The 27,054-nt window shown below is 46.9% G+C and overlaps 1 protein-coding gene across 5 annotated transcripts in view; it reads left to right on the top strand.

Moving 5' to 3' along the window:
- RALY (RALY heterogeneous nuclear ribonucleoprotein) overlaps positions 1 to 27,054 on the top strand; it is a 281,278-nt gene that overhangs the window by 213,115 nt on the left and 41,109 nt on the right. For all 5 annotated transcript variants that reach the window (XM_054046431.1, XM_054046432.1, XM_054046434.1 and 2 more), the window contains one exon: positions 24,570 to 24,834. In XM_054046431.1, the coding sequence (XP_053902406.1) occupies positions 24,579 to 24,834 (256 nt within the window). In that variant the 5' untranslated portion in view covers positions 24,570 to 24,578. The remainder of the gene's footprint in view (positions 1 to 24,569; positions 24,835 to 27,054) is intronic.

Here is a 27,054-nt window from a genome sequence, read left to right as displayed (position 1 = left end):
AACACCTCGGGAATGGAGGTTGTTCGTAACTCTGAAATGTTCGTAACTCTGAACAAAACATTATGGTTGTTCTTTCAAACATTTACAATTGAACATTGACTTAATACAACTTTGAAACTTACTATGCAGAAGAAAAATGCTGCTTTCCCTTTATTTGTTTAGTAGTTTACATTGAACATACTACTGTACTGTATTTGCTTTTGTTGTTGTTTCTGCTGCTGCCTGATTGTGTACTTCTAGTTCCCAGTGCGGGGTGTGGTTGACTGTCAATTCGTCACAACTCTGGTGTTCATAACTCTGAGATTCTACTGTATTCATAAATGATCTGGAAAAGAGGTGAACAGTGGGGTGGCAAATTTTGCAGACAATACAAAATTACCCAGGATAGTTAAATCCAAAGCTGACTGCATAGACTTAGAAAGGGATCTCAGAAAACTGAGTGACCCGGCAACAAAATGGCAGATGAAATTCAATATTGATAACTGCAAAGTAATGCACACTGGAAAAAATAATCTCAGCTATACATACAATATGATGGGATCTCAATTAGCTCTTGCCACTCAAGAAAGATCTTGGAGTCATTGTGGATAGTTCTCTGAAAGCTTTGAGGGAACATCTAAACAGCAACAGCAACAATAAAAAACACCAAAAAACAAAACAAAAAACCTGCAGCAATGACTGTCTGAGTGTAGGTCAACTAACTCAGCCTCCTGGGGCTCGCGTGTGGGGTTAAAAATCTGAGTATAGACGTTCAGGCTTGGGCTCGACCTGGGCTCTAAACCCTGGGGAGAAGGAAGGTTTTGGAGGCCAGGGCCCAGCCCAAACATCTTACTGCTTCGTTTAGCCCTACAGTGTGAATCCCAGGAGCTCAAGTCAGTTGACCCCGGCTCTGAGACTAGCTGCCACAGGTCTTTTTATGCTGTATAGAGATAGCCTTAGGGATCCCAACTGTTACGATGTGTGTGTTACCACAAAGGGGCTGTGATCTCAGTTGATGTGGATCTACCTCTGGTACTTTTAGGGCTCCCTTCATCTGAGCGCCTCACAATCTTTAATGTATTTATCCACACAACACCCCTGTGTAGCAGGGCAGTGCTCTGATCCCCATAGTACAGATGGGGAACTGCAACACAGAGAGGCTATGTGACCTGCCCAATGTCATAGAGAAAACTTGTGGTAGAGCAAGAGATTGAACCTGGGTCTCCTGAGTTTCAAGACAGCATTCTAATCATTAGACCATTCTTCCTGTAGTTGGAATACAAATACCTGTATTTGATAGGTAATAATACCTCACTGTTAGACAGCACGTTCTATCAGCAGTCTCAAGGAGCTCTATAAAGGAGATCAGTATTGCCATTTTACAGCTAGGGAAACTGAGAAGCAGAGAGGTGATGTAACTTGCCCAAGGTCACTCGGTCTAGGAGTGGAATTTTTTGTTTTGAAAGTGTCAAAACCAAATGTTTCAACAATTTCAAACGGGTTTTTTTTCCACAGAAGTTTTTTGATTTGGGAGATTAGTTTTGTGAGTCGGGAGATTCATTTTGTGAACCATTTCAGTTTTGACAAATCTGCATCTTTTGATGAAAAAACGTGTAATTGAAAAATTCCCACCCAATTCTCCTATATACACACCATAACTACAGAGCAGAGATATGATCCTGCAGAATACCTAGGATGATCTTAGCAGGTATCATAGGAATTATTCTGCAGGCAGGCCTAACAGACAGTAACAACCATGGTAAATTCTCTGGACCAAATCCTGACCCATGTTCCCCACCAACCCCAGAGCAGAGGCCTCAGAACCTGCATGCTCATGGAGGAGAAATGAAATCCTTGAGGCCTTTCCATGGCAGCAGCCATGTAGCTGTTATGAAGCTGCTGGACCTGCCTCCTGGCATGGAGATACAGTCCCTGACTGCTCCCACTGCCATATATGGTTGATATTTGCGTGTACTCCCAGTTCATTTCAGCAGTTCCGCAGGTCCTCATTGGAGTCACTCCAAACCTCCTTCCGCTGCAGCTTGACTGGCAGCAGGACAAGCCATTGCAGAGCCATATGCAGGAGCAGGGGGCCAATGCACTATTTACTCTCATGGAAGAGAGTGCCAAGACTTAGCCCATTGTAATTACTCAGCAGAATCCGGGCACCCTGTCAGAGGGGACTCTAGTCTCCATGAGCTGCACCCCCGCACTATACATGAGGGAAATCACTCACCTAATTTTAGAATTCCATGGATCACATCTGACCATCGAGATACATTTTAGTGTCCTTGTTTGCCACATAAAACCTCCCCTTCCTAACTGGCCAGCATGTGAGTGCCACAGAGCAGGCTCCACAGTGGGAACCTGCTGGTTTGCAACAGACCAGACAGTGGACCCAGCAAATAGTGTCTTTTGCCTTAAACTTTAGTTTATTTTCAACTTGTTTGGGGTATTTAAGATTTCCCAAAAGGCAAAGACTGTTTCGCAGAATTAGTTTAATAACTCTGACATCTTTGTTTTCCTCCATTTTTTAATAACTTCTAGGTCCCCCAATAACCTCTCCCTAGGAAACTGATGAGTGCATCAGAGCCACTTTCCCAAATGCCCATCGGACTATTTTACACTATTCTGTAGTTCTGGTTTGTTCTAGTTATTGAACTACACCAGAGCGAGAAGGGTCTTTCCATCTTCTGGGAGAGACGCCGAGACCCTCCAGCTTTCTGAGAAGGAACAGCTGGGGAGTGAGTTATTAAAAAGATTGCAGTGTTTGTTTTAGTTATTAAACCAAAGCTTTGGAACTTGGTTGCGCTCTTCGGAGAATCACTCCACAGATCTCTCTGAGCACTCTTGGGAGGGATGATCGGTACCAGGGGTAGCTGGGATTTTCTTTTTAAGTGTGTGTGTGTGTGTGTGTGTGTAATCAGAAAAGTCCACCTGTCATATGTGTATGTGATTAGTAAAGTCCCCCTGTCGTGTATGTGTGTGTAATCAGCAAAGTCCCTTTGTCGTGTGTGTGTGTGTGTGTGTGTGTGTGTGTGTGTGTGTAATCAGAAAAGTCCCCTTGTTGTGTGTGTGTGATTAGTAAAGTGGCCCTGTCATGTAGCTGGATTTTCTTTTTCTTTCTAAAAACTCTGGCTAGTTCATTTCCTCATGAAAGCCCTGATGACTTTATGAGCTGAATAGCATACTCTGATGTGATAGTTGGACGCAAGGAAATGGCCATATATGCAAATGCTGAATATTGGGACACCAGAATGGATATAGCGGATGTGTGGGGCAGCACTTGAAGTGTGTTTTGTCCCATGTAGCATGAGGGAGTTAAAGTAGAACTGACCCAAGTTGGACAGTCCAGTGCATTTGGAATAATTTCACACCTCGCCTTGCCCCTCACAGTTCCTCAGGGGTGGGGGGTCTTCCAGCCTGCACACTGCTGGTGTTGAAGCATTTGGATGGTACAGCAGACCAAAGGCACAGCAACCCTGCAGCAAAGCCTATTGGTGCCATGTCCTCTAACATCCTGCTCAGGAGTGCCGGCACTGAAAGCGACACCTCCAAGAGTGATGTTCTCATTGGGTCGCTGGGCATGCAGACTGGCCAATGAGGGGAACCAGTTTGGAAGTACCATTTCCTGGATGGTGCTGGAGTGATATCAAAGGAAAATGGCATCTTTGGTGAGTCACAGTAGGTTTGATGACCCCAACAACCCCAACCTTCTTTGATAGGATAACAAGTCTTGTGGATAAGGGAGAAGCTATGGATGTGGTATAGCTAGACTTTAGTAAGGCATTTGATACGGTCTTGCATGAGATTCTTATTGATAAACTAGGCAAATACAATTTAGATGGGGCTACTATAAGGTGGGTGCATAACTGGCTGGATAACCGTACTCAGAGAGTTGTTGTTAATGGTTCCCAATCCTGCTGGAAAGGTATAACAAGTGGGGTTCCGCAGGGGTCTGTTTTGGGACCGGCTCTGTTCAATATCTTCATTAACGACTTAGATATTGGCAAAGAAAGTATGCTTATTAAGTTTGCAGATGATACCAAACTGGGAGGGATTGCAACTGCTTTGGAGGACAGGGTCATAATTCAAAATGATCTGGACAAATTGAGAAATGATCTGAGGTAAACAGGATGAAGTTTAACAAAGACAAATGCAAAGTGCTTAGGAAGGAAAAATCTGTTTCACACATACAGAATGGGAAGAAACTGTCTAGGAAGGAGTATGGCAGAAAGGAATCTAGGGGTTATAGTGGACCACAAGCTAAATATGAGTCAACAGTGTGATGCTGTTGCAAAAAAAGCAAACATGATTCTGGGATGTATTAACAGGTGTGTTGTGAGCAAGACACGAGAAGTCATTCTTCCGCTCTACTCTGCTCTGGTTAGGCCTCAGCTGGAGTATTGTGTCCAGTTCTGGGCACCGCATTTCAAGAAAGATGTGGAGAAATTGGAGAGGGTCCAGAGAAGAGCAACAAGAATGATTAAAGGTCTTGAGAACATGACCTATGAAGGAAGGCTGAAAGAATTGGGTTTGTTTAGTTTGGAAAAGAGAAGACTGAGAGGGGACATGATAGCAGTTTTCAGATATCTAAAAGGGTGTCATAAGGAGGAGGGAGAAAACTTGTTCACCTTAGCCTCTAAGGATAGAACAAGAAGCAATGGGCTTAAAATGCAGCAAGGGTGGTTTAGGTTGGACATTAGGAAAAACTTCCTGTCAGGGTGGTTAAACACTGGAATAAATTGCCTAGGGAGGTTGTGGAATCTCTATCTCTGGAGATATTTAAGAGTAGGTTAGATAAATGTCTATCAGGGATGGTCTAGACAGTATTTGGTCCTGCCATGAGGGCAGGGGACAGGACTCGATGACCTCTCGAGGTCCCTTCCAGTCCTAGAATCTATGAATCTATGAAACAAGCCTTCTGGCAGGCTAGAGTCAATCTTTGTCAACCTGAGATCAGCTCCCAGTCTGCTCTATGCTTTCGTGTGTTCTCAGAGTCTCCAGAGCTTGAGCCTTGTTTTACACAAATTTACCCACCACAAAACACAATCCCCTCTTGGTAAGACGACCACCCGCGGCAAAGCGAGGGATCTCAGTCTGATAGTGTGCAGAATCACTGGGACCAGAGATGGAAAACACCTGCTGGCTCGTCTTGTCCCTCTGGGAACCCTTGATGAAAAAGTGACCTTCACGGGCAAAAGCAGTTGAGCTCACAGGCCTTCCCTCACCCAAATGAAAGTCTCTGAGCAGCAAATCTGGTTTCCATCTTTTATTAACAAACCACTTGTTTATAAGCTTTTGAGAGGCACCTGGGACTCTGACATAGGCCCTGCCAACCGGCATCATCCTATGGGGCAACTAGATTATCAAACTGACAATATTGTGATGCCAGATCAAGAAGCCAGGCTAGGTTATGACTCTCAGTGATTTATCTGGAATCCCTTAATATTTTTCCTTGAAAAGGAAGCCTTCTGCTATGGGGCATGCAAAAGGCCTGGCTGATGGGCTGAGAGATTCCGTGGTAGGGTCTGGAGATTCCACCTAGAAAAGTTGCAGAACTCTGAATATTTCTCAAAATTGCCCCAAACTCTATAGTCTGCAAACCTGGATAGGGATTTTGACCATAGCAAGCTTTTTCACAAGATACTACTACTATGCACTTCTCTAGGACCTCCCACCCTTTAGTCAGTAAGTGCCAGTATCCCCATTTTACAGCCAGCTGAACTGAGATGCAGAAATTCAGTGACTTCAATCAGAGAGAGAGCTGCGTATAGAACTCAGGAGTCCTGGCTCCCCATCCTCTGCTATGACAATTAAGACTAACCTGCTGCAGAAAGCTTGGTGGCTATTGCTGCTTCCAGATAGGCTGGAGATACTACAGCAACAGTCTGTCCAAAGATGACGTTTTCATCCTACCTGGAACACAATTTGGGCTCTTGGAAGCCTATCTGAGGCTTCTGCCGAAGTGGCACCTCAGAGAGTAGAACCAGACATCCGTTGCAGAGCATGAGCGGTTGCTCGCGAGCGGAGGGGTTTGATGACTGCGGAAGCCCCCAGTCTTCCTCTGTAAGGGGCTTTTATTTTTTTTTAATTCTCAGAGAAACCAAGTTGTGGGAAACTTGTTACCAAACCAAGCCAAGGTACAGGATGGAAACTCATGTTTGCCCTTTGTCAGCAACTGCAATAAGAAGGCAATAACAGCCCGGCTGTGTGCTTGCACTGAAATAAGCCTCATGCAAACGGGGAGAAGTGGATTTTTCTTTTTCTTTTTTTTTTTTTGCCTTGTCTTCACTGGCAGTTCATCACTAAGATTGAGTCCTCTGGAGCCTTAGACACCTGGCTCTCAATTAAACAGCTAATCTGTGAAGCAAAGCACTTACAGCAGGAAGGAAAAATAGCTTATCTAGTAAACCAGCTCCGGCCGTAGGCTGTGACTGAATTGAATATCAATATTTGTAAGGGATTCCTGCACGGTAGTGACAGCAGTGACCATGACATTGTTTCAAGCACCCCTATTCTAATCTGTCAGAGACGGAAAGCACTGCTGGCTGAGTCACTTTGTCAAGGGAGGTCCGTGTGCTTCGGAGAGCTGGTCACGGCCCTTTCTGGGCCCAGGATGCGTGCTGCCTGGCCATGCTGCCTGCCCCCTGGCAGAGGGGCGTAATAAGAGAGCTCAGAGAGCCTGCTCAATGTTGCTAATCACTCTGGCTGCATGATGCCAGAGCTCCTTGACCTTTAGGGGATGCAAAGCTAATTAATCTCATGTTACATTTTCCAGCCCTGGCCTTGGTGAACAAGCTTCTTTCTGACATGTTTAATTGGGCATGATATCTGTGGGGAGTGTCAGTCCCAGGATCAGGATTAGAGAGAAGGGAGGCAATGCGGGGAGGGGCTCCATTTTATGGGGGTATGGACTCCCACCCTCTCTCTTCCCCTAATGACTCCTGCTACTCTAGCACTGGCTGTAACCTGGACAATGTGACTGTATTCCATTTTAATGTGCTCTCTGTGTGAGGCAGGTGTCTTAAGCCAGAGGAAATAAATACATGCATCAGGAGAATCTCTGGCCTATTGGTCTGGCAGACAGAGAGTTAATGTGCTAGGTCAGGATTTCCAGCAGCCCAGATCAGGCATGGTTGATGTGGAAACCCTGGAAGCCCAATTCATCATTGTGCCACTCCTTGCGATTAGTAAGGAACCAACCACATCCCAGGTACCTGGAGCTCCTGAAAGATGCATCTGACCACTTTGGTAGGATTCCCTCAACTTACTGACCTGGGTTAAATGTGGTCAGGTCATTGACAGATCCTACTGACTCTGGCTTAACACAACAAGCATTGCCATATTAACACAACGGGCCAGACCAAAGTACACAGGTATAGCTGATACTGAGCCACTGCTAGACATGGACAGATATACACTGCTGGAGAAGAATGACACTTTTACCAGCAAACCTCTGGCTGCTGATAGCAATGGGGCACTATATTGTTTTATTTTAAAACCCTTCCTAAAAGCTGTCTCTAGTTTGTCAGGCATCATGTGTCAAGAGCCTGCAAAAGGCTGGTTTTGGTAACATTTTACACTGGCAGAAATGTTGCAGTGTCACCAAACCCAAGCAATCAAAGATTAGGAGACTGGTTTAAACAGCATGAGATTTTCAAAAATAAGAAATATGAGGTTATTTTTGTTTGTCTTATGGCTTTTGAGCCTTTCAGAGTCACGTCTTCAAGCCTTTCTCTGCAACCACAAGGGCTAGAAATTTATTTTGGGGGTTTTTTTAGATGAAAGCTGAAAGTTTCCATTAATCACATAACTCCAAGAGCTGGTGCTTTAAGAAAAAGGCCGAATAGGTGAGATTCATGATAAAGTCTCCAGGGCTGACAAGATTGTTAATTCTTCTCATTACTTCCTGAAACAGGAGTTTGGGGAATGACTAAACCTACTTCCCAACAGAGAGAAATGGTTGACAGTGGCGATTTTCCTCTGAATATTGATGTTTCTTTAACCGGTCTTGGCATTAGAACCAAAGTCGTCCCCCACCCCTCTCCATGGGGCATGTTCTGCTCTCCATTATACTAGTGTAAATCCACAGTAACCTCGCTGACTTCAGCTGGGCTACCACTGATATACACAAGTATAGCTGAGTACTGAACTGGGCTTTGTGTTGCCTGAATCGATTATGAATGACACTACTCTTGTATTTCACAGTGGTTGTGTCAGTGTTAAACCACATATCAAATGGCATGTGAGCAAACAGATGTTTAAAAAGGCATTAAAGAAATTCTGCTCTTCAGGAGGGAGTTTAAAAAAAATAAAATCTTCTCTCCAGTGACTTAATATGGTGCAGATGTTTCCAATATAAACTTCCTTTTAATTCAATATAATTACAAAGGAAAATAAATGTTCCCCTACATTAATGATCTCCCAGGTAGGTACTATTTTAAAGTGATTACAGTATTTATAGAACACACACACACATTTTTTTTTTGACTGGGATATAGTGGTGTGATGTTAGAACACGGTAGCTAGCTCGACCTAACAGTGTTTCAGTGTTCTCGACTCTCACAATTTTACTGAGAGTCCTGAGATCTTTGGTGTTTCTCTTAAAGCCCCAGCCCCTGGGTTATGAGAATCTCAAATTTTCATTTTGGAAAAGGGTGTTTGTAGCCTCATGATTGTGGGGAAAAGCTGGAAAATGTGACCCCCTAGAACCACAGAACCCAGAAGGCGGGGGAGGGGAGGGGAAGACCCAACATTTCTTCATTTTTAAAAAATTGTGATTTTTAAGACAAGTTCATGATTTTGGGGGGTTGACTCGTTATGTGTAACACTTGGGGTGGGCAATGCTGCTTTCTCAAACTCTAAAACAAGGCACAACATGCTAAGCTGATCAAGTTAGAGCCAAGGATCACCCAGGCTTTATGTCGACCAGTGAACATGGGCAGCAGTACAACACGCTTTATTCTGATTACAGATTGAGCAGGTGTTTGTTAGATCAAGGCATGATCTGATGTCACGCCTTTAAATCCTGGTCGAGCCAAAGCCATGGAAGCAGATGCTTCCAGTGTCTGCTTTATTGACTGCCTCCAGTCTCCGTAGGTGCATTTCTCAGTCAGGGAGCCAGTTATAAGACACATTTAATTCTTCGGTGTCTGAATACTCTCTACTGAGACATGGCTAGAAAGGTAAGATTCCAGGGGCCCGTCTGTGCTTTCCTGGCTGCTCACACGTTGCTTTTTGCTGCTTTCACATCTCACCCTTGGGAAAGACAGAAGTCAGAACCTTGGCCAGGACAGAAGGAGAGCCCTGAAGATGCAAGAGAGACTCTGGAGCTCCTAAGGGGAGGCAGATGGGTCAGATAACACCTGAAGGGACCACAGGGACAGTGGAGGGGCAGTGGACCTATCCTCCTCCCCTCAAACACTAGAAAGGGAGCAAGATCTAGATGGGGGTGTTTGTAAGGTGGTTTCACAAAGCCTACCTATGCTTTGCATGTTCCAGTCCGTGGGAGGTGGCAAGGCCTTGTGGTCTGGGCATCCTGCTGAGAGATGCGTGTCCTGTCCCGGGCTCTGCCACAGATTTGTTGTGTGAGGTTGGACAATTCACTTCCCCCTTTTGTGCCTCAGTTTCCCCACCTGAAATAGAGGGATAGTGGTACTTGCCTGCCTTTGTGAAGCACTCTGAGCTCTATAGATGAAGAATGCCTATGTAATTGACAGATATTATGGCGGGAAGTTCATTTCACCCTTTTGTTTCTTTTCTTTTTTTTTTGCCTTTTTTTTAACTCAAGTCGAGCATGTTGCAGCCTTCGTTGTGGTGTAGATTGGTATAACGGCTGTGGTAATGTAACATGCCATGAATACGGTTGTCACCATTATAATAGTCATATAGAGCCTGTCTCGGCAGCATGCACCTTTCTAATCAGACCAGTGGCGCTGGAACTAGGGTTGCCAAGCCTCCAGAATTGTCCTGGAGTCTCAAGGAATTAAAGATTAATCTTTAATTAAAGATTATGTCATGTAATAAATCTCCAGGAATTCATCCAACCAAAACTGGCAACCCTAGCTGGTACACTTTTAATAGTGGGGGTGCTGAAAGCCATCCCCCTTACCCCTGTCCGTTCCCCCCCACAGAGCTGGGGCTGGCAGCAGGGCTTTGTCTCCAGGAAGCGGGGACCCAGACAGGGGTAAGAGGGCTGAGGCTGGGGCCACAGCTGGGGGTGGGCGTGAGGCCAGCAGCAGAGCCCTGCATAAAACCTGGGGGTGCTGCAGCACTCCCTGCACCCTTAGTTCCCACACCTATGAATCAGACATATCACCAAGATCCCTGCTCTTTTTCAAGCCAGGACTCCCCTTGGCCTTTTACTCAACATATCAAAAATAGAACACCTTGATAAGATGCTGCACAATGTAGAGGCTTTCTGGAGAGCTGTATCCCTCCCTCCCCGTGGAAAGAACCAAAGCCAATGTGGCTGCTAAGGTGCTGGATTTAATCTGCATATGCCGTGTAATGCTCACATTGCTAGAATGCAATTAGTGGAAGCATGAAATATTAATATGTGATGATTAAAAATGTCCCTTTTTTAGTTGTTACAGTAACAGGGGCACTAAGTGCTGTGAAATGAATATTATATGTTAAAGAAAAAAAGGGGAAAAAAGGCCCTCAGTGAAATGCTCTGAAAGGGCACAGAGAAAGTGCTTTCTTTGGGGAACAATAGGCTAATATGGGCTTCTGTCTCGCCAGCAGAATTATTCCTTGCACAGGCTTTTTGTCTAAGATCTCAAAGCATTTTGTAAACAGTTTATTAAGCCTCAGACAAGTCATTGTTACTAAACTGAAAGGATAAATGACTTGCCCAAATTCTCACAGCAAGTCAGAGCAGGAACACAGGAGCCATGATTCCCAGCTGCCTCCTGCTCTAACCACTATACCAGACTCCTTCTCCGAGCTAGGATTATAACCCAGAAGTATATTAGCTTTCTACAGGTTTGGCTCCAGAGCAGAGGTTATTGTTCCTTTTCCAGTTTGAAAGGAATATTTTGATGGGCATGTTACACTCACGTAACATCTTGCTTGGCACGTCAATGGAGACTCCAGATCCTTGCTGGCTCCATCCCAAGTCCTTCTTAGTGGCCTGCCATCATCTGGCCTGACTTTGCATCCACCATCTGGCGCCTGAGCAGGAGTGTATGCCTGCCATCCAGACGCCTTTCAATCCCATATCTTATCTCATTCTGCAATTCCTGAACAGCATCCGCAAGCAAGAGTGATTACTGGGGACCCTGAAAGAGGCGATCTATTATCCATTCTGTGCAAGCCTACCATACAGTGCCAGGGCGCTTCACAGAGTGAGAACTTGTCACACGCTGGAGAGAAAGATTTGCACCAGGATGATAAAGTAAGGAGGAGGGGGAGGAGAGCACAGCTCCTCCTACTCCTGAGCTGGTGCTCAAGGGCTAGGGAGAACTTCCCCTCTTCCTCGGCCAAGGCAGTGAGAATTCCCCACCTGTTTCAATCTGTATTCAAAGGATGGTTGTGACTTGGTGCCATGGAAGGATGGAGGGAAAGAGTCCAGATAGATGGGGCAGCACCAGAGAAAGAGGGACATGCGTGCACCAGCCACAGGGGGTTCTGGGAAGGGTACAAGAAGACCTGGTGCAGTATGTCTCAGTCGGTGTTTGGAAAGCACCACGTAAAGTAATGGAGCTGTGTCCAGGAGAGGGGAGTAGCAGGGTGCCCAGCTCCAGGAGTGAGGCCAGCAGAGTATGGAAGAGCAGAGGAGTGTCATGAGCAGACTGAGGTGGAGGGAGGTAGGAGAGCCCAGAGGTCAGGTGGAACAGAGGAGTGAGGTAAGAGCTTGAGGGAAATGTCTGTGCCTATGAGGTGGCATGGAGAGATGAGGAGTAGGGTGACTAGATATGGGGCCAGAGGGGGATGGAGACAGAAGTGAAGTGAGCGATAAAAGATAGGTCAGTGAAGGACATAAACGCCTAGATGGATGCCCCGGGGGGGGGGGGGGGGGCTTGTAGCTAAGCCGAGAACTAGGATGGAGACTGCAGGGAGCGGGAGCTGGCAGGCGGAGTGACGTGCTCCAAGGTCAGGGAAGTTGGACAGAGATTGGAGGAATGGGTGGCACTGTGGGGCAGGTAAGTGAGGGAAGTACAGGGACATGACAGCAGAGACAGAGCTATCGATCGAGGTTCCTTTACGGCTCCTCATCACCATGGCATCGAGTTTCTCTCCAAGTAATGTGTGCACATAAAGAGAGGCTTCTCTCATTCCTCTCCTGTCAGCTGGGACTTGACTGTTTATTACGGATGGGGTTTTTGATTGGTTTCAGGGGTGGGAAGGTAGTGGTATTGTGGGAATGGTAATGAGAGAAATGGGGTTTGTCTTTGATTCCTACTCATCCTGATGTGGTCTGAGACAGAGCTTCGGAGGCATGGACCAGGTCTGAGACAGTCATCTCCCGCACACTCCGGCCTCACTCTTAAGGCTGGCAACTCCACTGATGTGGGAGAACACAACTGTTATGGAAAGCCATAATTATGCAGAGTGATGAGGCCCCTCGGAATTTGGGCCAATCCCATGGAAGGCTTTGCAAATGAGGACTCTAAGTTAAATCTGATCTGGTTTCCAGTGGACCCAAAGAAGACAGCCGAGCACAGGAGTGGGGTGGGTGGGTCTCGAGGGCTTGTATTTCTGCGCACATGGGCTACTGAGTTCTCTTGGTTGGATATAAGGAAAAACTTTTTCACTAGGAGGGTGGTGGAATTACCTAGGGAGGTGGTGGAATCTCCTTCCTTAGTGGTTTTAAGGTCAGGTTTGACAAAGCCCTGGCTGGGATGAATTAGTTGGGGACTGGTCCTGCTTTGAGCAGAGGGCTGGACTATATGACCTCCTGAGGTCTCTTCCAACCCTAATCTTCTATGATTCTATGATTTCTGGAGCCCCCGCAGTAGCCAAAACACACCCTTCTCCTGGAACCACACCGCAAAGCTGTGAGCCTTCTGGGCAGGGGCGACTCCAGGCACCAGCCCACCAAGCATGTGCTTGGGGCGGCGCCTGGAGGGGGGCGGCGCGGCGGGGCCCCGGTCGGTCGGGGAGAGCAGCCCAGCTGGGCTCGCCGCCCTCCCCCAGGCGCTCCGGCCGGTTGAGGAGAGCGGGGCCCTGGCTGGGCTCACCGCCCTCCTCCCGGCGCTCCGGACGGTCAGGGAGAGCGGAGAGCCGTGGCGGGCTCGCCGCCCTCCCCCCGGCACTCTGGCCGCTGGGGAGAGCGGAGAGCCCCAGCCGGACTCTCCGCCCTCCTCCCAGCGCTCTGGCCGCCAGGGGCTCTCCGCCCTCCCCCCGGCGCTCTGGCCGCCGGGGAGAGCAGAGAGCCCCAGCCAGGCTCTCCACCCTCCCCCTGGCACTCTGGTCGGTCGGGGATTGCGGGCCCGTGGCCGGGCTCGGCGCCCTCCCCTGCCGCGCTGGGGAGAGGGGAGGGGAGGGGGGCGGTGGGTGGCTTTTTTGCCTAAGGCGGCAAAAAAGCCAGAGCCGGCCCTGCTTCTGGGATCTCGTTTCACTTGCTGGAGACACACAGTAGGTGTAGGTCTCTTCCAACCCTGATATTCTATGAATCAGATGCAGCTTTTTTAAGGTTGGTCATTTCACCGCAAGAATTACAATGATCAGATCGCCAGGGGAGGAGTAAATAGGTCCAAGGTCAGAGCAGTTGGATGAAGCAAGTTACAGGGATTTGTTTTGTCTACCATTTCACTGTGTGAGCTGAGGTACGTCACATCACGTGTTCGTGCCCCAGTTTCCCCATTTTGTAAGAGGGGGATAATAGTGATTACGCACCTCTGCAAAGAGCTTTGAGATCTCGGGGTGAAAAGTGTGATCTGTAAGAGTGCTAAGTGGTTATTTTATTAGTTAGCAAGGAAGCTAAATTGACAGAACACTGATATGTCACTTCTCAGAGTGAAAGACTCATCGGGCAGCAATACTCCTGGAACAAGATGTGCTTTGTCCACAGCTTTTTCCTTATTTTACAAAAATATATACACTCTATGGATTAGCTCCACTGACTTCAATGGAACTGCCCTGATTTGCACCCGCTAAGGATCTGGCCCAGTTGATTTCAATGGAATCCGGCCTGCTATTCCGCTGAGAATCATTCGGATATCATATCCCTCTCTCTATTCAGGCCACATATTCGCTGCACTGAGGCAGCTTTACCCACATTCCTCCTACACAGCCTGAGAGAGCTCAGCTTGCTGATGTTATTCGTGTTTACAGACACAAACAGCTGGTCCGAGATTCAAACATTTGTAAATATCACCATTCTGGGCTCATTAGAATTTGGAAAGCATTTAGGCTAATAGCAGGCTGAAGCTTTCCTAAGCCAGCACTTGAGATATTGGCATTTTCGTTCTTCAGAGATGCAGCGAGGAGGGGCAGAGGGCCGATAGGATTTTATTTGATTTGGTGCTAGGGTTTGGGTGGGTTTTTTTTCCTAACCAGGGTTCCTAGGATCCCTGAGAGAGAGGAGAATGAAAAGGCCTGTCTCTGCCAAGATAGCATGAAGCAGGGAAGCTAAAGAGACATGATCGGAGCAGGTTGGGAACTAAAATAAACCAGATAAAATGCTATGCAAATTCTAAACATCTGATTCTAAAAGCTAACCTGAAACACTGAGAGGGGGAGCATTTGTTAATAACAGCCACCAAATGGACTACTACTTTTCTGCCCATTCTACCAAGTGGCTGCATAATGCAATGAGATTCCTACGTGCCTGTGCAAAACCCAAGAGCAACCTTTGCACACACCTAGCTGGTGTAAGGTGGGTAATGGTATTGGATCCTGGCAAAGCCAAACAAGCGGATTAGATTCCCTCCGAAGGGATTTCAGGTTTGCCCAACTCCTGAACCAGGTTTTGAAAAGTACATGCACAAAAGCAAGAGCATCTAACATGGGGGCATGTGGAACGCGCTGCAAGCACCCAGCGTGGGCTTTTGGATTGCTCTTAGCTATGTGTGTGTGCCGAGTACATGTGGCTAGATCAGGCATACAGGCTTTTCAAAACGCCCCAGGTGAAGTCAGTGTTCTATTGTCACTGGCAAGTTTCCCACCCTCCTTCTCTTACAGGACTCTAGTCACCCTTAACAGAACAGGCACCCCACTCCCTCCACTTTAGGTGTCTCCTGGGCTCGGGAGCTCAAGGGTCTCTTTCTTCCTTAGGATTAGAAGGGGTTCAGAGATTAAAATGACCAGGGGCCTGACTAAACTCTCATGTGAAGAGAGATGGGAAAGATTGGGATTGTTTGCCTTAGCAAAGAGATGGAGAAGAGGGGACATGGTACAAATATCTAATATAATGAACAGCCTAGAGAAGGGAGGTTTGGAACTTCTGTTATCTCCATATCACAGCACAAGAACATGGCGGGGGTGGCGGGGGACATTCAATGCAATTGAAAGGTGGCAAATTCACAATTGATAAAAATGAAATGTTTTTATAAGCAATGTACAGTTAGACTGTGGAACTCACTGCCACCAGATCTCATTGAAACCAAAAGATCAGCAGGATTACAATGGGATCAGAAATTTTACATGGATAGCAAAAGTACTGAATTATAACAGTAAATACAAAAAAAAAATCAACAAGATGTTTGGATGGGTCATAAACCTTTCTGCAATCTCTAGCTATTGAGGGCTAAGAAGAAACTTTCCCTAGGTCCAGGCTATCCTATAACAACCTGCAGCAGGGTTCCTTGCATCTTCCTCTGGGCTGGTCTACATGTATAGCACTACTGTGACGTGTAGGTACTCCACTTCCCCAGGACGCGGTAGCTCTGTCGATAGGAGAAGCCCTCCCATTGACATAGTGCAATCCACACAAGGAATTTGGACAGTATAACTGTGTCGCTCAGGGGAGTGGATTTTGTGTGACATAGTTACACTGACATAAGTCTGTAATGTAGACCAAGCCTATGAAACATCCGGTGCTGGCCACTGTCAGAGACAGAAACCTTGTCTGGCTGGATCATTGATCTGATCCAGTCTGGCTGTTCCTATCTTCCTAGGTAATGCTGGTGGTGAGAGTAATTGCAGCCATCTGTAAGCTGAGGCCACCCCCACTCCCCACCCCCCACCCCCAACTCACTCAGCAGCTGCCAAGCAGTAAGGAACATCCTGAGGCAAGGCAAGCTTGCTTTCCTGGGATAAAGAATGTGACAGAGGGAGAAAAGCCATTCATACTGGAGCTGCAGCTGTATTAAGACAATAACCTCCCTCCTTCCATGGAGAGTGCCTGAGCACGTGCATGGGACACGGTGAAGGTCACAGTTCATCATGTACTAGTCCCTCTGGCCCTTTATGCTCCCCAGTCCTTGGCAGAGGAAGTCCTATTGATCAGCAGTCCCTGGGACTTCTGGCATGTAAGGAAAATTCTTTCTCCCCCTGCAGTTGCCAAAGGCATTTTCCTAAGGCAGGATCTTTTATCGGGGCCAGAGGCAAAAAAAAGGCTGATAGACTAACTAGTCCAAATCACTGAGGGAAGTATCAGCATCTTCCCTTCAATTCTCCAGGAATCTAGATGATGGCTAATAACCACGCCCTGCTTTGCTTAGGGCAGACTAGCTAAAACCTACAGTTCACACGCAGGGTGCCAGCCGATAGTGGAGAACTAAGTGAATTCAAACTCTTCGCCCTCTAGGGACTGGTTTTCCTCTCACACACGGGGTAAATCAAGAGTAACTCCATTGATTCCAGTTTTATGCTGGTTCAAGTGAAATCAGAATCAGGCTCTAAGCTTGGAGTATGCAAAGAGTAAAGACAACAGGATGTATTCCAGGACCCCAAGCATTCAATTTGGAAGGCAGCAGAAGTAGGAGAAGGCCTGAGGACCCAAATTTTCCAAAGGGGTCTCAGTGGCTGCTCAGCACTTTCTGAGAAGCAGGACCTAGATATCTCAAACTGGGCCCCCAGAATTAGTGAGCACTTGAAAAGGTTTGGCCCTTAACATCTCTATTCCTCAGTTTTCCCAAGTCTGCTGTGCTGATAATGATGATAACCTGAGTAAAGCACTGTGAGAACTTTGACACCTCTGTGTAAGCTCAAAAGCTCATCCCTCTCACCAATGTTGGGAATCATAGCAAAGGGATAGATAATGAGACAGAAAATACCATATTGCCTCTATATAAATTCATGGTATGCCCACTTTTTGAATATGCATGCAGATGTGGTCACCCCATCTCAAAAAAGATATATTGGAATTGGAAACGGTTCAGAAAAGGGCAACAAAAATGATTAAGGGTATGGAACAGTTTCCATATGAGGAGAGATTAATAAAACTGGGACTTTTCAGCTTGGAAAAGAGATGACTAATGGGGAATATGATAGAGGTCTATAAAATCATGATTGATGTGGAGAAAGTAAATAAGGAAGTGTTATTTACTCCTTCTCATAACACAAGAAGGGGGCACCAAATGAAATTAATAGGCAGCAGGTTTAAAACAAACAAAAGGAAGTATTTCTTCACACAACACACAGTCAACCTGTGGAACTCTTTACCAGTGGACGTTGTGAAGGCCAAGACTATAACGGGGTTCAATAAAGAACTAGATACGTTCATGGAGGATAGGTCCATCAATGGCTATTAGCCAGGATAGGCAAGGATGGTGTCCCTAGTCTCTGTTTGCTAGAAGCTGGCAATGGTCGACAGGGGATGGATCACTTGATGATTACCTGTTCTGTTCATTCCCTCTGGGGCACCTGGCATTGGCCACTGTTGGAAGACGGGATTCTGGGCTAGATGGACCTTTGATCAGACCCAGTATGGCCGTTCTTATATTCTTAAAGAAAACAAATCTCTGGCTATTTTAAGCTCCAGGGGTGAAAAGAGAAATGTAATCATAGCAAACCCAAACCATGTCCAGCTTGTTAAGAGTGGAATCTAGCAGGCATAGTGTTTCCAATTTTAATGTTGGGTTAATAGAATCAAAGAAGGTAGAGATGGAAATGATGTATTAAGCCATCAAGTGCCTCCCACTGCACCCAGTAAAGGATTGTTCCCTATGCCATATTTCCAAGCGCTTGGTATAATATGGTTTTAAATGATGAAAGGACTGGACCGTCTCTTCCTTTGTGCTTTTAAAATTAAAGGGCTGGGTCAGGAGTGTTTGACAACAGAGGAAGAAGAAGGAAGCATGACAGCATGGAGCTGGTGGGCTCTGCTAAGCAGGCGCTGCATTTTGGCAGAGTCAGCTGCATTTCAGCGGAGGTTGATGTCTCGTTTGTAGCAGTGTGTTTGGTTTGGAAAGTGCTTTGGGAGGAAAGGGGCTATGTCCATGTAAGGTCACCAGTCTGGCACACGCAGCAAGGGTACATTTCCTCTCCCCTGAACTCTAAAGTGAAATTCTGAGACAGAGATTTCATGTTCCATCTCTCTGAGCTAGCTTTTCCCATGGAAGTAACATACAATATGTATGAAACATGCAGTAATGTGTTCCCCAAAATCAGACCTGCTTCTGGAAAGAGGGAGAGAAAAATCAGGCTATCACCGGACTGCTGTCATCTTTGTATGTGCTCAGCAACCACCGCAACAGGCGTGATGTCAGGCAGATAGAGCAGGACTAGAGATTTAATTTCACAGAGCTGTCAATTCAGCCTTCCCCCTTGTTTTGAGAGATGAGTCCTTTTCTCAGCTGCTGTCTCTGGAATACCACAGGCAAGGAAATCGGAGCAGCATGGCTTAGGGTTATGGAAAATGGATTGGAGTTAGTTAATAGCCAAGTCACTGAGTGGCTGACAGCCTGTCTGTTCCCAAGGTAACAGTGACACCTGCTGTTCATCAACAACTCGGCTAGTTGCAGCGCTAGGCATTTAGGGAGGCTGAATTCACAAGCTCTGCCACTGAAATGTAAAAGCAAGACTAGAGAGACATCAGACTGCCTGAGGCTGCATAACAGGGAGTTTGACACCTAAATGTCATCATCTGCAGCCACAAAACTGAGCTCCTGGCTGATTGCAAGTGCAAAACCTTGGGTGCAAGCGCTGGCTTTTATTTGTTTTGAGCGATATGAACATTTTTAACAGGTGCTTGCCGTGCATTAAAGATACAGCCATAATTGCAGGAGCTGGATTGAGATCACTTTACAAATGGGGCCCTAGAACTTTCATTAAGTACCAGCAGGTAAAAGCTTTTCTATATTATTTGTAAAGCTTTGATTTATGAATAAAAATGGATTTCAATATTGAACTAGATTCCCCATGAGAGCATCTCACTGAAACCCTAAGTGCTAGACTAGAATCCTGGTAAGCACAGTATAGCCAGCAGCAGTTCTCCCATGGCTGGGGCAGAGTCCTTTCCCTCACAGACAGACTCTGAAGCCTGCAACCCGGGGAGACACGATCCCCACTCTATGACACTGAGCGTGATGATGTACAGAGGGTCTGCTTGCTCTGTGCTTGTTGGGAACTGTCTTTCCTTTTTTAAGACCATTTTTTCTAAATGTATTTAGTGTTGGCAGAACTCTGCAGGGTATAAAACTGACATTGCTGGAGCCCTCAGGGCAGGAACAGCACAGGCAGCTGACGTATAATCTTATCCCGACTCCATCCCCCACAACTTTCCTGAGTCCTGTTGTGGAGGGACCAACTCTTGGGCTGGGAGAGGATTTCAGGGGTCCATGGCACATTGAACTCTTGGTCTCTCTGAGGAGACTGGCACTGCCAGGCAAGCGGTGATAACTGATGTTAACACCTACCCATTGGGAAACAAACTTCAGTCACCAACTCCTTCCAGGTGGGCCACTGAACAGCAGTAGAATGTGGTAACCGTTTCCACAACCCCTCACTTACAGGTAGCCTAATGGCAGGGAAGTGCAACAATAACTGTTCCTTTAGGATGAAATTCACCCTTGTGCAGAGCATCCACACAAGGCCTATTCACCACTTAGCTCCCCAAACTAGAGCTTATGTGAGAAGTATGTGGCGCCTAGGCTTCATGCTACCCTTTGCAGAGGGGTGAATTTCACCCTTGGTGACCAAAACCCATTATCCAGTGAAGCAATGTTATGGTATTGTTTTTATTCCATGCTGCACGTTGTTATGTAGCTGAGATTGCTACTTGTCTGGACCTGCAAGAAGAAAGCTGTTGTTTTGTGGTGTGAACTATAATTCACCAAGAACCGAGTGAAGGCCAACAAATTCACTGGGGCTTTTTACAAGTGACCAGGAGGGGTTTGCAATCAATCAGCTCAGAGCCAGATGAAAAGAGAAGCTCCTGGAGTGAGAAATGGCTCGGCTCCATGCAGGGTGTCACAGGAATAAGGCTGACAAGACAGAATGGAAACATATCGGATGCTGAAATTCAAGAATAGCTGAGACAGAGATTGTAATGGGGACATGGCACCCGATGCAGTTGTGCTGGGGAAGCAACTGATGAATCAATGACATGTCCACCCCAAATCAAAAAGAGCATTGCAGACAATCAGGCAGCCCCAGCCCGTGGCCTGTGTGTGAGGGTAGTTAGCTAACTGGGCTCATGACAGGGACTTCTTGTTTCCAGCCTCAAGAAAATTCAGAGTAGAACTTTGCAAAATATATATTACAAACCCCCAAAGCAAGCCAAACATCCCAGGTCTCATTACAAACTCAGCCAAAGCTTTGTAAGGTTTGCAGCCTTCCAGGCAAACCCAGACCCGGGGCATCAATCTTGATTCAGCATGAATTTAAGCACATGCCTAACTTTCCCTACTCAGATGCTTAAGCACCGTGCTGATTCGGGGCCAGAGCAACAAGGGACTGAGCTGTGATTTCAAAACCATGCAAAACTTGTTATGAATTCAGCTGACGCCAGGCATTTTTGACTGGGTTGCAGTTTGTGTTCAATGAAATCCAAACCAAATCAAATTTCAAAGGGGCCAGGACTGACGGGATGGGAAACCAAAATAAACTGATAACCCCATTATAGTCTAAATTCTACCACAGGGATCGGCAACCTTTGGCAAACGGCGAGGGCCGAGGGAGGTGCTGGCCGCCGCTTCCTACCACTCCCATTGGCCTGGAGCGGCGAACCGCGGCCAGTGGGAGTCGCGATCGGCCGAACCTGCGGATGCAGCAGGTAAACAAACTGGCCCGGCCCACCAGGGTGCTTACCTTGGTGGGCCGTGTGTCAAAGGTTGCCGATCCCTGTTCTACCATCTACCCTTTGAATTCACAAATTATTTACTACAACCAGGGCCAACCTTAGGCTGATTCCCTTGATTCCCCGGAATCGGGCCCCGCAGGTAAGAGGGCCCTACATCCGCGCCTAAGAGGGCCCTGCGCCTTAGGCTCACCCGGCGGCGGTCCGTTCCAGCGGCATTTCGGCAGTGGGGGTGGGGTCCGCTCCGGGGTCTTCGGCAGCGGGGGGTCCTTCAGTGCCGTGGGAGATGCAGAGCAGACCCCCCGCTGCCGAAGTGCTGCCGAAGACCCGGACCACCGCTGGATATTCGAATTGGGCCCCGCAAGTCCTAAAGCCGGCCCTGACTACAACCAGTAGTTCTGGCTTCTAAGCAGACTGCCCTGTCAGCCAAGTCACTGGGATGTATTACAAGAGTGTGCAAATATGTTCAGTGCCTGTATTTTTTCCCATGCAGCTACTTATATCTGCTGGGGGGGGGGTTCTCTTTATGATGCAAAAATTATGGATAAATGTAAAAATCTATCTATCTATCTATCTATCTATCTATCTATCCCCATATACACATTGTTGTCTGTCTATTTAGCCCAGTATACACCATGCTTTCTGTCTATCTATTTTTGTCTTTATACCATGATCATCATTTTGGTATCTGAGCTCCTTACAAGAACGTGAGCAAGCAGTGAAGGAACTGTCACACTGTGGAGAATGCCTGGTATGATGCTGGTGTGTGCTTTACCCAAATAACATATGTACAACCAGATTACTAGCTAACTCTTATATTTCATCTGGCTAGGAATCGGGACTCAGATAGTTTTACATTCACAGGATTCAGGAAGGGAAAAAGACTCGCCCCTGTGCTATGAGAAGCAACTGAACTCACTGGTGGACATTTAATACGTTGTGCTCCAAGAGGTGTCTGACTCCTCTGGGTCACGTTAAGACTGACCCTTGTGGAGAGAGGCGGCTCCTGTCTGTTGCACACATCACACAGGGGCTTGTAACAAGCAGAGTCCCTCTGCTTGGGGGCGTGTAGACTCACATCGCTGCAAATGGGATGGGGAAGGAGGAGGGTCCACTACCCTGTTCCCTCCCCTTCACATCAGCCACAGAGCTGGCTGGGAATGCAATGTTGAGCAGGTTTCCCACCCTCAGTTCAGGTCTGTGCCTAGGTGACACAATCTAGTTCTAGTTGTGCCTCCAGAGACATTTAAATACTGTGCAAAACCTGGATTGGATATTCTGTGTGATTGGCAGGACTCACCCGGGCATTACAGGTACCTCTGGCAGCTGAGTCAATTAGGAGAACCCAAGGGGATTTCAGCACACAGTGAATATGTGGTCACATTTCATAATTTGCACTGCTGAGCGATTCCAGCTGTGGTATGGAATGCCTGTGTATTATTCCAGCTACAGGATCTCAGAGTGGAGCAATTAACTTCACTCTGTTCAGCACGTGAGGCCTCAGGGCAGGGATCACATGACAGAAAGGATTTATGCCAAAGGAGAATGGAAAGCTTAACGTTTGCCTGCAAAAATCCACGTGTAGGGACCTAAATAAGTGGCCCCTCCATAGATGCATGAGGGGGGAGGACACAGCCACCCCGGGGCAGCTCTATGTATTTTGCTGCCCCAAGCACAGCAGTCAGGCAGCTTTCAGCGGCATGCCTGCGGGAGGTCCGCCAGTCCCGCGCCTTTGGCGTACCCACCGCTGAATTGCCGCCGAAGCCGCAGGACCAGCGGACCTCCCACAGGCATACCGCCGAAGGATCCCTGACTGCTGCCCCCACAGCAACCGGCAGGCCGCCCCCCACGGCTTGCCGCCCCAGGCACGCGCTTGGTGCACTAGTGCCTGGAGATGCCCCTGCAACCACCTTCTCCCCAGAGCATCCATTTGAGAACACTCAGAAACAGACCCTTGGAGTTTCATTTTGAGCTAGTTGTGGAAAAGCTGCAGTGACTTTTTCTTTAAGTAACTTGAAATCAGACTCCGAGTGCAGGGGAACAGAATCCTGCAATGAGATCTTTCAGTATTTTTAATTATTGTTATTTTTTTTTATTTTAAATAATTTATAAACTATCAAACATGCAAAGTAAAGTGCAGAAAAACTAAATCAGGACATACACAAACATCGCGCGGGGGGTGGGGGTATTCACAACATCACAGACCCAGTTCCCGTGGTTACCAGAAGCCAGAGGAACCTCCTGATATCCCTGTACTGTCTTTATAGATGAAAGAGAGTGAATCAGATGACGGATACGTTTTATCTAAAATGCCCAGATTATAGCTTGTAGCTCTGATAACTAGTATCAAACCTTTAGTCTAGGAAATGATGCTTGCAGGATCTTACACACAAAGCAATCTCGCTCGGAAGCAAATTGAAATATTCCTGGCACAGGCCTAGGTGACTGATTTCTGATCCTGAGAAGCGTTGAGTAACCAGAACTCGGTCAACTCCAGTGAGAGCTGCGGGCGTTCAGCGCTTTCGCAGATTCACTCAGAGTCTACTTCAGGCTTCTGTAAACACTTGCAGACACACAGCCAACAGACGACGTGGGATTGGCTTCACCACATCTCTGCACTAGCCTGGAGCAGGGAAGGCGGAGGCTGTAGGGCACTGGCGGAAAAATGAGCCAAACCCTGGTATTAGTTTTAGTGACACCAGCTCAGAGCTGAGCTGGCACTGGTTATGTTGACTTTGTGTTGTAGAAAAGAAAATGAAAGTTAAAGTCTGGCTGCCTGCTCTGTTTGGCTTTCTAATGCAAAGTACAAAGCTGTTCAGATTGATCTGGGGGAGTGAATAATGTATGAGTCAGGAGAGATAGTGGGAAATGTGAATCTTATTTGTCCAATGGTGTTCCAAAGCAGGCACCGCATTGCATATTGAAAATAGCTTACAGTACTACTATGCATGTTCAGGTACAGTCTCAGTGGCAGACAAAAGCATCCTGCTGAATAGCGTAGTTTTACAGCAGCTCGGCAAAATATGCACTGCAGACAAAAGGCTGAAGTTTCCATTGACTTTTTTAGGTCTGTCTGAATGAGAAGGACCAGAACTGGGTGAAAGGAATGGCACAGGGACAATCTACTCCACCCAAGGGGAGCTGGAGTAATCAAAGTTTACATGGGTGGGACCAGGTGGTGAGGTTGTCACATGCAAACCCCTCAAATGCAATTCCGGGGTGCAGAACTGCAGCGTAGCCTCTTCCTTCTGCAGCTGTTATTCCAGCCGTGGGTCTGGGGGCACCTGCAGTCCCCACAAACTGCTGCATGAAGTGATGGGGTTGTTTATTGGTTTGCAGTGTGATGAAGGGTTGTAATCCCAAATTCCTTCTCTCTCTGATCCCCATTTTTATTACATTCATGCTGTTCCCTCTAGCATGTCACACCCTTCCTGACCCTCCTGACTTGTTTACCCAGGTGTTCAAGATGTCATTGAAGGTGCAGACAAGTAACATCACAAACAAGAACGACCCCAAGTCCATCAACTCCAGAGTCTTCATTGGGAATCTCAACACAGCCGTCGTTAAGAAATCAGATGTGGAGACCATTTTCTCCAAGTACGGCAGAGTGGTGGGCTGCTCCGTTCACAAGGGCTATGCGTTCGTACAGTACTCGAACGAGAGGCATGCACGGGCCGCTGTCCTGGGGGAGAACGGACGAATACTTGCTGGGCAGACACTGGGTAAGGAGTTCTCATGTCCTTTCTACTCCTTGTAGTCAAGGCACAAACTCATGTTATGAGCTGCAGCTGCAGAAGCTGTTAGAGGGGAGGCCTGAAAGCACAGACTCATGAACAATCACATGTCTTCCTTTAATACATTTTTCTACTGTAGCTGATGTTAATAACTTCTGCATAGCATATGCAATTCATTCTACATCTGTCAGGGAGTTTGCCTGGAGAAAAATAGATGTTCTCAATCCATGTGTGTGTCATTTAGTATATATCTGTATTTATTTTACTTTATTTATCACAGTGGGTGGGCAATAGAGTTTAAAAGTCATAGCCGCAAAAGGCCTTGTTATTATTATTTATATTCTGGTCACACCTAGAGGCCTAAACTAAGATCAGGGATCTGTTGTGCTAGGCACTCTACATACATCAAGTGAGCTGCCCTGAACTGCTTGGAAACTGAACTGAGAAAGGGTGGGATGGGAAACACAGACACAGATAAGTAAAGTGACTCACCCAAGGTAATACAGGAGATCAGTGGCAGAGACAATCATACCAGGAGGTCAGCAAAATGCATTATATGCAATAACATGCAACATGAAGGCTGTTGTCTTGTCCTGTGACATTTGTTAAGAGTCCTTGTCTGGAGTTGCCTTGAGGAACTGCCGGATCAGCTCTATGTATAGATCAGCACAATGTGGACGGTCTGTCGCATACTAAGGGTGACTATCTTTGATGAGTTCTTAGGTGAATAACGTTGCTGTTGCTGCTCTATAAGAAACTCATGCTGCAGAGTCTGAGCAAGCTGCAAGATACTAAACGTGTGGCTATGAACTCATTGCCACTATGAACAACGCGAAGTACAGACTTGCCACATCCATCGGCCATGGTCTTAAAGATGTTGCAGTCCCGGAGGAATCCAAGACCATGGGAAACTCTATTGCTGCAATAAGAGCCAGAGAGCTGACTGACCATAACAAACATCTACAAACCTCCAAATCTTGAATGGCAGGAGCCCACATCACCATCTTTTCTCCACCCAGCTGCTACCCTGGTGACTTTAATAGCCACCACTCGCAATGAGACTATAGCAGAAATGATACAGCCGGTGAGCAACTCACAAACTGGGCCTCATTTGTAGATGTCTACCTTCTTTACAACCCTAAACAAGTAGGGAATTTTCACTCAGCCACATGGAACACTAAACACAACCCAGACCTCTGTTTTCTGATGAAGGACAATATTGATGTCCTCCTGCAAGTTTTACAAACAGTGCTTGGAAACTTTCCTTGCGGCCAACACCACTCCACCGTTATGCAGGTCAGCTGTGGAGTTCTGCTGATTGAATCAATGCTGAAATGGTGCTAGAATTTCTGCAAAGCAAACTGGGTTGCATGCAGGGCTTTGGAGCGGAGCCCAGAGCTGGAGCGCGGAGCATCTCCGGAGCAGTGGAGCTGCAGGTTTTTGCCGGGAGCTGGAGCACAGCTCCAAAGCCCTGGTTGCATGTACCACAGCAGTTAAGACAGGATGCAGCGTATCAAGTTTTTCCTAGAATACTACGACCTTGTTCACCTTCTTATCAAAGCTGCTGTGAAACACATTCCTCATGGCTATGGCAAGGTCTGTGCTCCTTGCTGGCAGCCAGAGACAGAGGCACTCTTTAAAAAGTGTGAGAAGAGCAGTGATCCGGACGCAGCAAAAGCACTAATAGAACCGTTGAACTCTGTGCGTCTGAGAAGATGGAATGAGACAGTGGAGGGTCTTGACTTCACTCATTGCAGTTGCAAAGCCTGGGCACTCCTCCGTGTGCTTGGAGTTGCTGACCCAGCAAAATACCATCAATCGAAAATGACGGCTAATGCTGTCACCTCACACCTTCTCTGGAATTCAACGACCAAAACTGACAAACTGACTAGACAGAAGGTTCAGAGAGAGCACTTCCGAATGTCTGACAAAGCCCCGGCACTTCACTCTCAGCCCCAGACACTAGAGAAGAAATAATCAAGGCCCACATCGCCACTAAAAATGGGAAAGCTTCTGGCAAGGATGATATATCCCAATTCCTCAAGAATTTGGGAGCAAAGAGAAGAGGATAGTTGGCAGATGTATTCGCTGCCATATATTTGACAGAAAAGATCCCAAAATACTGGTGTGAGTCAATAGTCACTGACATCACAAACATGGGAAACCAGCTGTTGCCCAATATCACCCTCTCCACAATTCACCCGTTAA

This window comes from Malaclemys terrapin, chromosome 12 (assembly GCF_027887155.1).
Source record: "Malaclemys terrapin pileata isolate rMalTer1 chromosome 12, rMalTer1.hap1, whole genome shotgun sequence".
Classification (NCBI taxonomy): domain Eukaryota; kingdom Metazoa; phylum Chordata; order Testudines; family Emydidae; genus Malaclemys; species Malaclemys terrapin.
Note: the sequence above shows the minus strand (reverse complement) of the source record. Positions and strands in the feature narration are given on the sequence as shown.